The sequence below is a fragment of the Chaetodon trifascialis genome, chromosome 9 (genome assembly GCF_039877785.1).
Source record: "Chaetodon trifascialis isolate fChaTrf1 chromosome 9, fChaTrf1.hap1, whole genome shotgun sequence".
Classification (NCBI taxonomy): Eukaryota; Metazoa; Chordata; class Actinopteri; order Chaetodontiformes; family Chaetodontidae; genus Chaetodon; species Chaetodon trifascialis.
Window position 1 is genome coordinate 18,612,033 of NC_092064.1, and position 13,535 is coordinate 18,625,567.

Genomic DNA, 13,535 nt, shown 5'->3' on the forward strand with positions numbered 1-13,535 from the left:
ATAAATCATTTATAGTCAATCAGCCATTCAGCAGATAATTACCAGCTCAGAGGACCACGCAGAACCTGTTTCGGGTGTGTTTGCTTTGATTGTTGGTTTCCACAGCACCGGTAATCCTCTGTGTTGTTCCTCTGTGTTCCTCTGTGTCCACATGGCTGTCACTGCCTAAACCGGCCGTATGTTTTTCTGTGAATTTCACCTCTGTTTGGCCATCTGTATCTTTTAGCTGGTCTGAAGCTCCACCCTCTGATTGGTCATCAGTGTGCAGGCTTCTGTAGCTCTCTGAGTCCTGGGGCTTCATGGCTGGGCAGAACTGGGGTTCAGACGTATGTGAGGAGAGCGGGGGTTCACTCAGGCTGCCTCCATATTTCAGAGGGATCAAACAAAGGTCACCCTTGTGCTGCCTCTGGGATGCTACAGCAGAGGAAGACAGTGAGGGTGAAAGGGGAAGAGATTGATATATCTCTGAGAAAGACTGCAGGACATTCAAGTCCTTCAATTCAAAGACAGCATACAGATCTGGTCTGTGGAGAACTGACTGGAAGCTCATCTGACTGTCCTGATGTCCGGCCCTAGTCTGTAGGTCTGAAACACCCATAATCTGCTGCTCGCTGACTCCTATGTTCCTCTCAAGAAAGAGAGTGGTCATTCTGCCCTTCCCCTTCACCTCGATCTCCCCTCGCTTCTGGATAACCAAGCTTTTATTCTTTAAAGCCCTGGGAAACATAGACAGAGGATGTGGAAATCAGAAAGAGAAAAAACAAACAAACAAAAAAAGCGTATGAATGCATGTTTTCCTGCATGAATATGTGCAAGAATCAAACGATTGTAGCCCGAGCGTTTGTAGAACTCAAAGAAATATTCTCCAAATTGCCTCAAGACAACCTCTGGCTTCACTCCTGCCAACAAAACACAGCAAACCAAAGCAGTGACACACATTATGCAAAGCAAATATTTCAGATTTTAAAATACTGAAATGAAAGGTGCACACACAGTACTTCATGTACCTAGAAGCTTGCAGGCTTCTGCCACTGAGTGCACGATGATTTCATCTTTATAGACTTCATCTGTCAGGAAGGCATCCCTGCATGATGGTGAGAGTTTTGATAAAAGAGTGGATTCATTGCTTTGGGATTTATGCTAAAGAAGATAAAAACTAAAGAAGAAATGCTGACTTGAGAAATGATCCTCTCAAAGTCATGCATTATTTCCAGACCAGCCATCAGCAGCTTTCAGGTGAGCCTTGAAACAAATCTGTACATACAGTTACTTATCATAATTTATAATATATATTCTAATTATTTTTTATATATTTAATTTTGAACAACCCTTAAAAAAAGACTGCAGGTTTGGGATCAAGAGCATTTACAATATTAATATAAAAACTGCACATCAACAATTCATTAAACGTTATGAAGTATAAAAATTAAGATGAGAGGAGTGAAGAAAATCACAATAAAGTATTAAAATCCTTTGTTTTACAGTGAATTCCAGTTTGCTTGAAGGTACATATCTAAATGTAATGACGCATGAAGCTTCAGGATGGTGTTAAAGCAGTTGCAGATAATTTGTTTTAAGATCATTATGTGATTTTGGTCTGATGATGACTGACGTCATGAGCGCCAGCATCAAAGTCTGATGAGACAAGTCTGTCAAAGAGGAGAGTCCAGCGCAGCAGCAGGGTACAGGTACAAGGCCACAGTGGTTCACTGGACTATCCTCACAAATAAAACCAAGTGCTGTCCAAGGCTGGCCACCAGTGCATAGGCTGATGCACATGACAAAGCCAAAAAAGAAGAAAACAGTACTGTCATCGTATGCAAACGCAAATACTTTTATTTCTCAGAGGAAGGCCCACTCAAAAATAATTACTCATGATTGTCAAAAAATATCAAAATCCAGCTTCATATATTTGTAGAAATAATTACAAATATTCTGATGCCAACACAAAACATGTGCGTGTTCGTATTCACATAGTAAGAATCTGCAATATGACACATCGATCGAGAGGATTCTGTTGTTTTAACCAAGAACACAGTATTTTTTTAGGCTCATCATGAAGCTAATCAAGCTCCAGAAATATGTATCAGCTGATTTCATCACTGCAGTTTCTTTATAATACCACTGACTGCTGCATTCGAATCAGAAAACCAAGGAATGTTTCAGCACCGTGGGATTTTAGCTCCCTTGAAGGGAAGTTTTTCTGGAACTCGTTTAAGTCCAGATTGTGCATTACTGTAAAACATGTTTCCATTCCCCAAAAAAACTTAATTTAAAAACTTGAAATGAACATTTCAAACATCTTTTCTAGCACTCCTTAGATCTTTCACGCCCTCTGCTGGTGAACGACGTACACATCAAGATAAAGATATGACGAATCAGAGAACGAATTCTTTTGATAAAATGCACTTGGGTGGGTTGCTAGAGAGCCAGACACAGGCAGCTTTTCAGGTACAATATTCCTAGTAAACAAGAATATTTTCTTCTCAACAGATCACATGTTCATGAACAGACTCCTGTTTCCGAGGATCTGCCACTTTCTGCAGTGATCATCAGTCAGTGGCTGTGTTGATGGTGAAATGATGGCTATACATAGGCAGATAGCACCAACAGGATTCATCTAGTGTGCTGTGTTCGTGTCCTGGTGGGTTTCAGGCCCGCAGCGAGGTCTGCAGAGCCTTCATGTCCTTCAGCAGCCTCAGGTTCCTCTGGCTTCTCTCTCCTGGTCTGACTTTGACCGTTCCAGCTGAACGACCTCTGGTGGACACTGTGGTCGTCACTCTCACCTCATTCCCACTGTTCGGCCTAGAATTGGCCTCCTTCCTCAACTTCTTTATCTAAAAACAGAGACAAGACAAGGAAATAGACAGGAATCAGAAAACAGAATCTTCCTCATGCAGTGTGTCTGTGTGAACTCAACTGCTTTTGTGTGAGAGCTGACCTGTGTTTTGTGTTTGTAGAGCTTACTGATCTGCTCTCCCTTCCTCTCCATTCTCAGCAGCAGCCTCTCCTGCTCCCTCTGAAGCTCTTTTCTTTCCTGTTCAGAAACGCTGGCCTCCACCTGCCTCATCAGCTCGTCCTGCTCCCTGCAAACACACACGGGGTCAACTCTAACACCATTCTAAGCAATTCGCTCCTCATAGAGAGGCCTCGGATGCGGCGACACTCACAGGCTCATGAGTCGCAGCTCCTCCTGTAGTGCCTGCAGCAGCTCCGATAGCTCCCCCCCACTAGCGGAGGAGGAAGAAGAGGAAGTGTCCGAATGCCTGCGACTACCTGTCCTATAGCCGTTTGCGCTGTTAGAGAGGACACGGCTGTTGCAGAGGTGCGGCTGGTGTCGCTTCAGGAGAGACAACACCGACTGGACGTTGGCTCGGACTGAGTGGCTGCAGCCTACCGACTGAAAGTCATGCAGGAGAGAAGTGCAGCGTTAATTCAATATCATTTTGTTCCAGCGCTAAAAAAAAAAATGCATATATGCCCATGATACCATTCCAGCAACAAAAGGTACATCTCTGAGGCTCAGTCTATAGTGTGGCTGCGTGTAGGACGACTGCTGGGGTGCAGATTTCTGGAGAGAGACAATAAACACAAGTAATATGATCTACAGGAAAATTGTAGCTAATTTTAAAATGACTGATTTCATCATGGCACCAAGGAAAGAAAAGAGAGCTATTCTTTAAAAAAAGAAAGGGAAAAAAGTGCATTTTAGAGAAACAAAAGCAGCACCTTCCATCAGGATATCCTGACAGATGATGTAGAGAAGCACTCGACTGCAGCTGCCTTGTCACGCTGGTCTTAACATGTGCTCATAAAACGGGAAAGAAACACTCTCAGCGCACTCAAACAGAAGGTAAACCTTGAACCTCCGCTGTGACGGTCTTTACCTTTGAATTGATCTTCTTCTCTTTGGACTGTCTGCTGGACAGGCAAGGTGAAACTGACTGCAGCAGGATCCTATTGGCCTCCAATCCTGTCTGAAGCTGAGGAACACACGCATGCACGCACACACAAAAGGCCCCACACTTAGCATAAAGCATACAGTATGTAAACATTACAACAACAGTGAATACAAGCTAGTGTAGCTAAAGAGAAATACAAGTCAAAGCTGACCTGATTGGCCTTATCCTGGACCAGCTTTCTCTGGTGCTCCTCCTCCTGCAGCTTCATCTCCAGCTGCCGAATCTTCATCTGACACATTCACACACAACCATCATTATTGAGGTAATAATAAAAGAAAATTAGATTTTTTCTTGTCACTGCCCACCTGAAATTAAAATATAATTGGGCTTTTCTATAGAATTCTGGTCAAGTAAGGCCCCCATACCCTGGAAATATTTCTGAGATGACAGAATGATGTTTCAGTGAGCAGTTTAACAAAAGAGTCACTTTCCTCTCAAACTGAGGTCTAAACATGTAAACATATTCAGCATTTCACAAGAAAAAAGCAAAAAATGTACGGAAATGTAAAATAAAATACTTTTGTGTCAAATAAATAAGTGCATTTCCTTTTCTTACCCTTTAAATCAATTGTGACCCCCTCAAGATCTATCTTAGGTACGCATGTGGTGGTCCTGACCCCCTGATTGGGAACCATAACCCTACATTCTTGGATAATCTATGACTTTTGGCTTTAAAGAAGTCACTCGTCAATGCATATCTTGTACAAACTGTGTCTCTGTGTGTACCTCAGCTGTGTTTTGTGTGCGTGTCAGCCGACGATACTCCTGCTCCAGCCGCTCCAGCTTCTCCAACTGGGCATGCTCAGACACTGTGTCAGACTGCTGGTCAGCTGACTTGGCTGTCTCCATGGAAACCTGAAAGTGCAGAGAACAATTAAAATACAGTTCTACTCACATTCATGCATGAGTGTTTATTGTGTGTTTTCGAGGTGAAGAGTCGTAGCGTCTGCAGCACGGCCGATGACACTTAGCATGGGGCTAACCTGCTGTTTGAGCAGGCTGGTCCTGTCTGCCTTGGCACTGCGCAGCATCCTCCTCATGTGTTCCAGCTGTCGCTCCAGCTTCACACAGCGAGACTCTGCAGCAGCCAGGTGGGTGACCAGCACTGTGGCGTAGAACAATGACACACCATAAGACATGAAGACGAATATATAAACAACGCCAGTTAAAAAGCTGTTACATCTTCATCGCACACCCACCTTGGTTGCAGCTGGACTGGCTGCTCATCTCTCTTTCTGTGTCTGTCTGATCACTGAACAGCCTCTGTGTGACTGTGTCGCTCTGCAGATGTGCATCGTTCCCCACAGCGTGCAGGCTGCGCTCTGTGTGTCTCTCCAACTCCAACCTCCTGATCTTCTCCTGGAGGTTCCTCAAGGCGGACAGGATTGCTACACGTGCACATAGGGATTGTGTGTGAGTGAATGCATATGAATATATATTGATAGAAACATATTTAGAGCATGATTATAGTCAAGGTGTAATACGATATGAGTTAGGTTTGGGTGGAGGAATAGGAGGATCGGATAGGGACTTGGAGAGGATAATGTGAGAGGATGAATAGATGTCAATGCGGCTGAGACATTCAAGTAGTGTGGCATCATGTTACACAGGCTGTAACCATGGAGCTCTGAAACACCACAATACTGGACTGGAAACTTTGCAAAGGGAAAATAACACAGAGACACACACACACACACATGCACAAATTCAAGTCACCTGCACTGCTGCTCTCTGGGAATGCCTTGCTGGGTGATGATGAGCGACAGGACTGATGTGTGCGTGTCTGGGGTGTGTGATGCACGAGTGTGTTGATGAAGGGACGGTGAGCAGGATACGCTTTGTAGGATGGGAGGGACAGGCTGTCCACTCCACTGGGTGGCGGTGGACAGAGGTCCTGCAGAGACACAGGGCTAAATGTTGAGAAGCATCCCCAATATCTGGCGAATATTTTACAAGCTTTCATAGTGATGGCTGCAGTCGATCAGTGATGGAGGTGCTGGAGTGGCGGTAGTCTTCTCCGAACGAGCAATAACCAGCAAATAAAGTACAGATAGTGACACCAATGTGAGCTAAAACTTTAAATTCGTGCTCTAACACAACTAACGTAGCAGCATGAGTTATTTTCCTGCTCGAGTCATTCGGGTGAAACTTCAGTGGACTCTCTAGTTTTGCGACATTAGCTGGTCTGAGTTGTAGCAACTGCTGCTAGGTAGCTTTCCGTATAGTCTGGCTAACTCTACGGCTAATATAATCCACGGCAAAGAGTTTCTATTCTTCCTTTTTGAATTAAATTATGTAAGGTCTAGTAAAGCTACCTTCTCCCGCGTAGCAGCAGCAGCGGGTGTTTTTGACACAGTCTCCATTGAAATGCTGCCGATCCAGTCTGCCTCGCTCGTGCTGAATCGGGGAGTAAAATGTGCAAAATGTGCTAATGTTAGTTTGAATTAAAGCTGCAGCCAAGACCTTTTTAAATACGACTGATAGCTCGCTAGCTAAGCACCGTTTGCAGTGCTGTCAGTGCTAATATGGTTGTGAAAAGAAAACATCACTTGAGCCTCATAACGCTGGGTTTCTAAGGATTTGATTGATATCTATCACAGCATGCCCCGTCAGATGTGAGCGCCTATAGGTCATGGTTTTATTTTTGAGACGGCTTTATCGGTGCGCCTACGTGAGTAAAACAAATGCATATCACTTGCTTACCGGAAATGTAGTTCTTTCTCCGCGTAGATTCTCCCGCTTAGAACGCTGATGCTTCAGAGTAAAACTACAATAACTGTGAGCCACCAGTGAGGGGCGGGGTGGAGGGTTTGCAAGACTTGCCGGGATTTTTATGGAAAGTTTAGCGTTTCTGGGAGTAAGAGAGGAGGTGGGTTTCAAGCAGTGTTTCTCCCACGTTGTACCTTATAACGAACATACAAATAGTAATTACGTACGGTTTAATCGATATATTAATTCCAAGTTACAGCCAGTCGAAGTGTAAACACAAGCTTAGTTCGTGTTAGCTATAGCTGGCACGCGGCAGTTTTCTAGCAAAAGTGAAAGCTAACGTTAATCATCATCTTCACAGGAACTTACCCTTCAGGTACAGCTTACTGTTAGCTATGCTACTGCTTTACAATCTGATTATTAGTTCGTTATCACGCAATATAGCTAACTATAGCTAGTGTTTCCTAGCTCCTCTAACACGTTATAAACAATTGTAATATTAGTTGTGGCGTTCAGAAGCCTCCGTGACAGTTTTGTGCCATTCTCTGAAATTAATGTAATTTTCTGCAGGGAAATCTTTTGCTGACCACCTGTGAGGTGTAAACAGACCTCTCAAATTCCCATTATCATCATGTCCTCGGAGAAAACCTTGTGAGTCTGTTTAAATTATCACTTTAAAGCAAAGATATATTGCGATCATGCTCTTTGGTTGTTAACAGATCATCTGAAATGTCCTAATGAATTTATAATCAGATAATGCACAGTGCAGTCTAATGTACAGGTATGTCCAGGTATGAACTGTGTTTCTTTTTTAATGACTGGAGAAAATGTGTTTTTTCTAGAGATGATGAGGACACCTTCAAGATCCTGATTGCTACAGATATTCATCTCGGCTACCTTGAGAAGGATGCTATCCGTGGCAATGACTCTTATAATACCCTAAATGAGATCCTGAAATGTGCCAAGACAAATCAGGTGCGTGCAAGCTGCGTGGAGGGTCGGATGGGTGACTTGGCAGTAAATCAGATTATACCAAGTCTGCTTGAACGGACATCAAAAAGTCAACATGTTCGAAATGCCCACTGATTTCTATTTGTGTATTTGTTTGCTTGCAGGTAGATTTCATCCTGCTGGGTGGGGATTTGTTCCATGACAACAAGCCGTCACGCCGGTGCCTCCACAACTGCATCACTATGCTCAGGCAGTACTGCATGGGAGACTCGCCCATTCACTTCAACATTCTCAGTGATCAGACTGTCAACTTCAACACCACCCAGTCAGTTCTGCTGCGTTCGTGTGGTTATTCTTGGCAAACATTTTATTCGTGTTGAACGAACGTTACATCGGTGTCGATGTGTCGCAGGTTCCCCTGGGTTAACTATGAGGATGAAAACCTGAACGTCTCTATTCCTGTATTCAGCATTCATGGTAACCACGATGATCCGACTGGGGTGAGTTGCTTCCAGCGTGAAAGAAATTTATCAGATACAACATCTTTGTCTCGTTCCTGCGTGCTCGTTTTAAAACCACGCTTACTTTATTTTCCTCTAGGCTGAGGGTTTGTGTGCGTTGGATCTGCTAAGTGCTTCTGGTCTTGTCAATCATTTCGGTCACTCCCATTCAGTGGAGAGGATTGAGATTAGTCCCATCCTCATGCAGAAAGGCAACTCCAGGCTCGCCTTATATGGTCTTGGTAAGTGTGTGTGTTTTGTGTATTCTTCTAGGATTAATACGAATAGGACTTGTTTTTTTCTGTCTAAATTGTGTGTGTGTGTTTGTGTGTGTGAAGGCTCTATCCCAGATGAGCGCTTGTACAGGATGTTTGTCAACAACCAGGTAACTATGCTTCGCCCCAAAGAGGACCAGGATGAATGGTTTAACCTCTTCGCCATCCACCAGAACAGGTGTGTGCATGCAAACTGATGCATTAGGAGGGAAGAGCTGTACATTTTTCAAGTGTTCAAAACATTAGTGATATATCCAAAGACCGTCAGACTCCATGCTTCTGTATCTCAGATGAAGTTGGACAGAAAAGAAGATGTGTGCTGTGAGGGAAGTGGTAAAATGTTGGAAGTGTTAAGATTGATAGGTTGGCATGTTCTTCACGCACTGGGAGTAGTAAACTTTTACTGCATTAACTCACAAAGCCTTGCCTAGATTATAATTTTAGGATGTAAATGGCTTTATTTTTTCAATGTCTCTTGTCATCCTGTTCGTTTAATTGTTATGTTGTTTCTGTTTTTTTTGAAACCTAGGAGTAAACATGGACCCACTAACTACATTCCTGAGCAGTTCCTGGATGACTTTCTTGACTTGGTGGTGTGGGGTCACGAGCACGAGTGCTTGATTACACCCTCCAGAAATGAACAGCAGCTCTTTTATGTGACACAGCCTGGTAGCTCAGTCGCCACCTCCCTGTCGCCTGGAGAGGCTACCAAGAAGTACACAGAGACACCTGCACACAGTGAATGATCGTTTCCATATTCTGAGGGTGTTTTGACATTATGAAGTTGCCAAACTACTCTGTTTGTGTGGATCTAGGCACATAGGGCTGCTGAGGGTGAAAGGTCGCAAGATGAACCTGGAAAAGATCCCCCTAAAGACGGTGCGTCAGTTCTTAATCCAGGATGTGGTGCTGGCTGACTACCAAGACCTCACACCTGGTACACCCCAGGTCACAAAGAAGGTGGAGAACTTGTGCTATGCGAAGGTAAGACCCGCAGTCAGCATCAAACATGCAGAGCCGGTCTCACATCTGTTGCTCAGTTGTCAGTATGTTCATAAAAATCCCCACACATGTCTTATCTTATGAGAAATGCATGTATTACTAATTTAAAATCTAGTGCTCTGCTGCATGACCGTTGAAACTAGTTTTGCGATACACGTTGGCGGATGCATCTAATTGGTGGTGGGAACGTCTAACGAGCCAGTAAAGTTCGCAGTTTGCTTATCCACAAAAATGCCTGGGAAGTGCATGTTTAATAAAGTTCTTAAAGAAATGGAAATGCCCCCTTGTGTCTTCTGTCTTTCCGTCTGCCTTTCTGTAGGTCACAGAGATGTTAGAAGAAGCTGAAAGAGAACGACTCGGATGTCCTCTCACCCCAGAGAAACCTCTTATCCGCCTCAGGGTAAGATTTACACACCTTACCCGTGTGTGCGCGCCTTCATCGTCACTCCACATTGAAATTCACCCTCTTCATCGCCTTCCCCAGGTGGACTACAGTGGAGGTTTCGAGGCTTTCAACACGTCGCGCTTCAGCCAGAGGTTTGTGGACCGCGTGGCCAACCCGAAAGACATCATTCACTTTCTCAGACGTCGGGAGCAAAAGGAGGGCATCAAAGGTGTGATGCCCAATAAATACACATCTCTGGATCTGCGGTACACGCCGTAGATGGACGTACAGTGTTGCCTAATTGACGTGTTTTAATTGTTGTGCTTTTCAGATGAGGTCAACGTTGACTACAGCAAACTGTTAAAACCCACAGCCGTTGAGGGGCTGAGAGTGGAGGACCTGGTTAAACAGTACTTTGAGGCAGCTGAACAGGTGCTGCCACACACTGATTCACAGTCTCATATTTGCAGGGCGTCATAACGCTTGTTTTCATGGTGTGTGTGTTCATATGTTCATATCCTCACAGACAGTGCAGCTGTCCCTTCTGACTGAGCAGGGCATGGGGAAGGCCATTCAGGAGTTCGTAGACAAGGATGAGAAAGATGCTATCGAGGAACTGATCACTTACCAGTTAGAGAAGACACAGCGCCACCTCCAGGCCAGAGGAGTGACCACAGAGCAGGATATAGACACAGAGGTAAGGGACGGGGTCTAATTTCAAAATTTTACCCAGTTTGACACACAGCCTCTTGTCTGTTCACGATAAGCTCTGGTGTGGTAGAGATGCATGCTCAAAAGAACAGAACATCACCTACTTTTAGGCATTATGAAAGACTTCGGGTTTTTGGACATGTGCAAATATTGCAGTGCTGACCTTTCCAAGAGGGTGATCGAACACATGAAAGAGGGAGGCTGTGTGTGTTAATCAGAGGATGTTTGGCTGCATATAAACAGGATTATTAATTTTCATTGGCCGTGTAAATACCTTCGTCGGACTATTGACTTTTTTAGTACTTGTTTTTACGTTTTCAGATCCAGCGATTCAGGGAGTCCAAAAAGAACACAGCTGAGGAAGAGAATGAAATCAAAGAAGTGAGTAATGAATGCAGAGACGCCTGATATGTTGTACTGTCTGCTGTGTCTGACTGCTGTGTGAGCTCTTTCTCTGTCCTTCTCAGGCTATGAACAGAGCCAAAGCTCACCGTCAGCAGCGTGGCGATGACCCTGGAGTCCAGGACATGTTCGATGGGCTCGACGATGTTGCGATGGACTCTGATGAAGGCTCATTCCCGTTCCCTGCCCCCACCCGAGGCAGAGGGCGAGGAAGCAGGGGGCGGGGTGGCCGAGGTAGAGGGAGAGGTCAGTTACTTTATTGTCTGTTACAATTATGAAGTGAGGTGGAGGAGCATACATTCTTGTATTCAAGAATGGAGGCTTGACACGAGGCAGTGACACACGGCGAATACACCAGTGAGTGCCTGAGTGGAGGTGTGAGCGTGGTCGTTTTTTGCAGAAAGAGGTCAGAAGATATTCTGTCTTCAGTTAAGGACATTTATTAACACACTGATAAAATAGAAAACATGTACATGGATCTCAGTCTTTTGGGAAATCACAGTGTGCAAGCAGTTAGCTGCAACCAGCCGCCAGAATGAGAATGCCTGACTTACGATTATACAGAGTTTTAAAAAGAAATGTGCAGCTAGTGCTCCCTCCTTGGTCCACAGGCTGGACCAGCCTCTTGGCACACGACCCATCCAATCCAAAGGAGACAGCGCCCTGAAAGAGAAGATGGCTAGACCCCCCCCATATGTAAATTATGTGTTACCTGACACGAGATATGTTGTTTCGTTTTCTGTGTTTTCTGAGGTTACTAAAGGTCATATTGCCTGTGTGGCTATGTGTGTGCAGCTTATAGTTACTGGAGGGCGCGTTGGTTGTGTTACCATGTGTATGTGGCTTATAAAGAGATGAGAGTAAATATGTAACTCTAACAGAGGGTTAGACCAAACATGCACAGATGCACAGTGAGTGCCCACCAGACTACTGTGAAGGGCGATACAGAACCAGTGCTAATGCTCTGCGTACACACCATGTAGTTGAGAGTGTGCATCCACTGTATGATGGGAAGCCGAGGTCATTTAATAGGATGCAACATAAGGGGTTAACTGGAAGGGTAATAGTAAAATGTATAAACAGCAACAATGTAAACAGGTCGTGCAGTGATAGTAGTAGTAAATAGTAAATATATATACGGTCCATAATAACAACAGACAGGTATATTTCTATATATGTATATATATTTATACAACAGGAAAAAATCCACTGTTGAGGAACACTCAGCCCATATTCAGTGCATTTTACATCTAATGCAGCAAAATGCTGTGCATCATAAATCCTTCATCTGTCTATCCAGGTGCAACTTCTGCTGAACCTAAGCCGGCCGGTCGGGGCCGTTCCCAGAAACCCTCAGCAACAACACAGAGCAGAGGCATTATGCAAGGTAGGAGAGAGTGAACGTGATGATCTGTGGACACACAAGTTAATGTTCTGTATACGCAGAGAATACAGACGAACCTGGTGTTTTATCAGGGTATGAATCTGTTTTTTTCAACGTGTCTCCTCTCTCCTTATTACCTCATTCTTCAGCGTTTCAAGCTACATCCCAGAGATCATCTCGGACAGGAGCCGTCACATCTAACCCTATAGATGAAGTGCGTCAAGGGAAAACACACACACATGCAGTAAACACGTACACCTCCTAAGTTTAATCTGTATGTTAACTTTACTTTCCTCCAACCCTGCATCTCATCTCCAGATGACCATTGATGACTCAGATGAAGAAATACCTGTAATGAAAACTACCCAACGCCCGCCAAGGTATGTTTGTTTCAGTCGGTGGTAATCCAGCCATCACGAGAGGAAACCCTCCACCAGCCCTATGTTTGAAAATGTTTTTTTTTCTTCCTAAATCTTCCTAAATCTGGGTTTTCTACCACAGAGCAGCATCGTCGTCGTCGTCATCTTTCACAAAGTACAGCTCTCAGAGCCAGAGCCAGTCATCCAGAGGGGTCGCGTTTGATGACAGTGATGATGATGAGGTGAAAAGAGACAGTGATACAGCATGTGTCTGCAGTGCTGGGGATTGTATGATTATTTTTCTAGTGGGATTCCTATGTAACCATATTGTTTTCTGGGAAGCAGCAATATGTACCTCTACCCTTAATCTCACACAATCCATGTCATATTTCCAAAAATGAGCTTAACTTGATTGTTTTCACTTTTCCCTGACAAACATTTTAATCATTTTTCCATCTTCATCTCTTTTTTTTTTACTGTGATGCAGGATAACCCATTCAAAGGCCCCAGCTCTAGTTCACGAAGATAACAACGAGCGCGTCTGTTTTGAATTAGCAAGCGAGCTGCTGCAGTGTTGTGCTGAAGGACTTCTAAGTGCATGTTTCACTCAGTCTTCTTAATGTTGATGATGAATAATTAAGTCGATCAGCTGCTGTTTGTTAGCATAAAACTATCCAGTCAATCAGTTCTGATCAAAGGCTTCAGCTAAAGGCTATAAGGTGGAGGTGGCAGTTTTCCCAGCCTCATTTATTATCCACCACCTGAACGCACCAACCGGTGGAGGGCGTCTGCTACTGTACATCAGCACTGATCCATGTTGGGTTTTGTCATTGGCTTTTGTAGTTCTCTGATATTCAGGAAATAATAAATGTTTTTTTTCATATATGATCAACTT

The 13,535-nt window shown here is 44.2% G+C and overlaps 2 protein-coding genes across 2 annotated transcripts; one reads left to right on the top strand and one right to left on the bottom strand.

Moving 5' to 3' along the window:
* Nucleotides 1–1,809: 1,809 nt before the first annotated feature.
* On the bottom strand, nt 1,810–6,536 carry cep57 (centrosomal protein 57). The gene is made up of 11 exons (XM_070970200.1): nt 6,278–6,536; nt 5,679–5,856; nt 5,162–5,350; nt 4,946–5,067; nt 4,689–4,817; nt 4,114–4,191; nt 3,888–3,983; nt 3,491–3,571; nt 3,171–3,400; nt 2,942–3,086; nt 1,810–2,837 (listed from the first exon to the last, which is right to left on the bottom strand). The coding sequence occupies exons 1-11, from the start codon at nt 6,323–6,325 to the stop codon at nt 2,652–2,654; spliced, it is 1,482 nt and encodes a 493-aa protein (XP_070826301.1). The 5' UTR covers nt 6,326–6,536; the 3' UTR covers nt 1,810–2,651.
* A 238-nt stretch (nt 6,537–6,774) lies between these two features.
* Nucleotides 6,775–13,530, top strand: mre11a (MRE11 homolog A, double strand break repair nuclease). The gene is made up of 20 exons (XM_070970382.1): nt 6,775–6,831; nt 7,242–7,322; nt 7,514–7,646; nt 7,787–7,947; nt 8,035–8,122; nt 8,223–8,364; nt 8,461–8,575; nt 8,927–9,112; nt 9,213–9,381; nt 9,719–9,799; nt 9,884–10,013; nt 10,116–10,216; nt 10,311–10,481; nt 10,817–10,876; nt 10,963–11,143; nt 12,198–12,284; nt 12,431–12,495; nt 12,600–12,661; nt 12,783–12,882; nt 13,128–13,530. The coding sequence occupies exons 2-20, from the start codon at nt 7,303–7,305 to the stop codon at nt 13,167–13,169; spliced, it is 2,094 nt and encodes a 697-aa protein (XP_070826483.1). The 5' UTR covers nt 6,775–6,831; nt 7,242–7,302; the 3' UTR covers nt 13,170–13,530.
* The last annotated feature ends 5 nt before the right edge of the window (nt 13,531–13,535 follow it).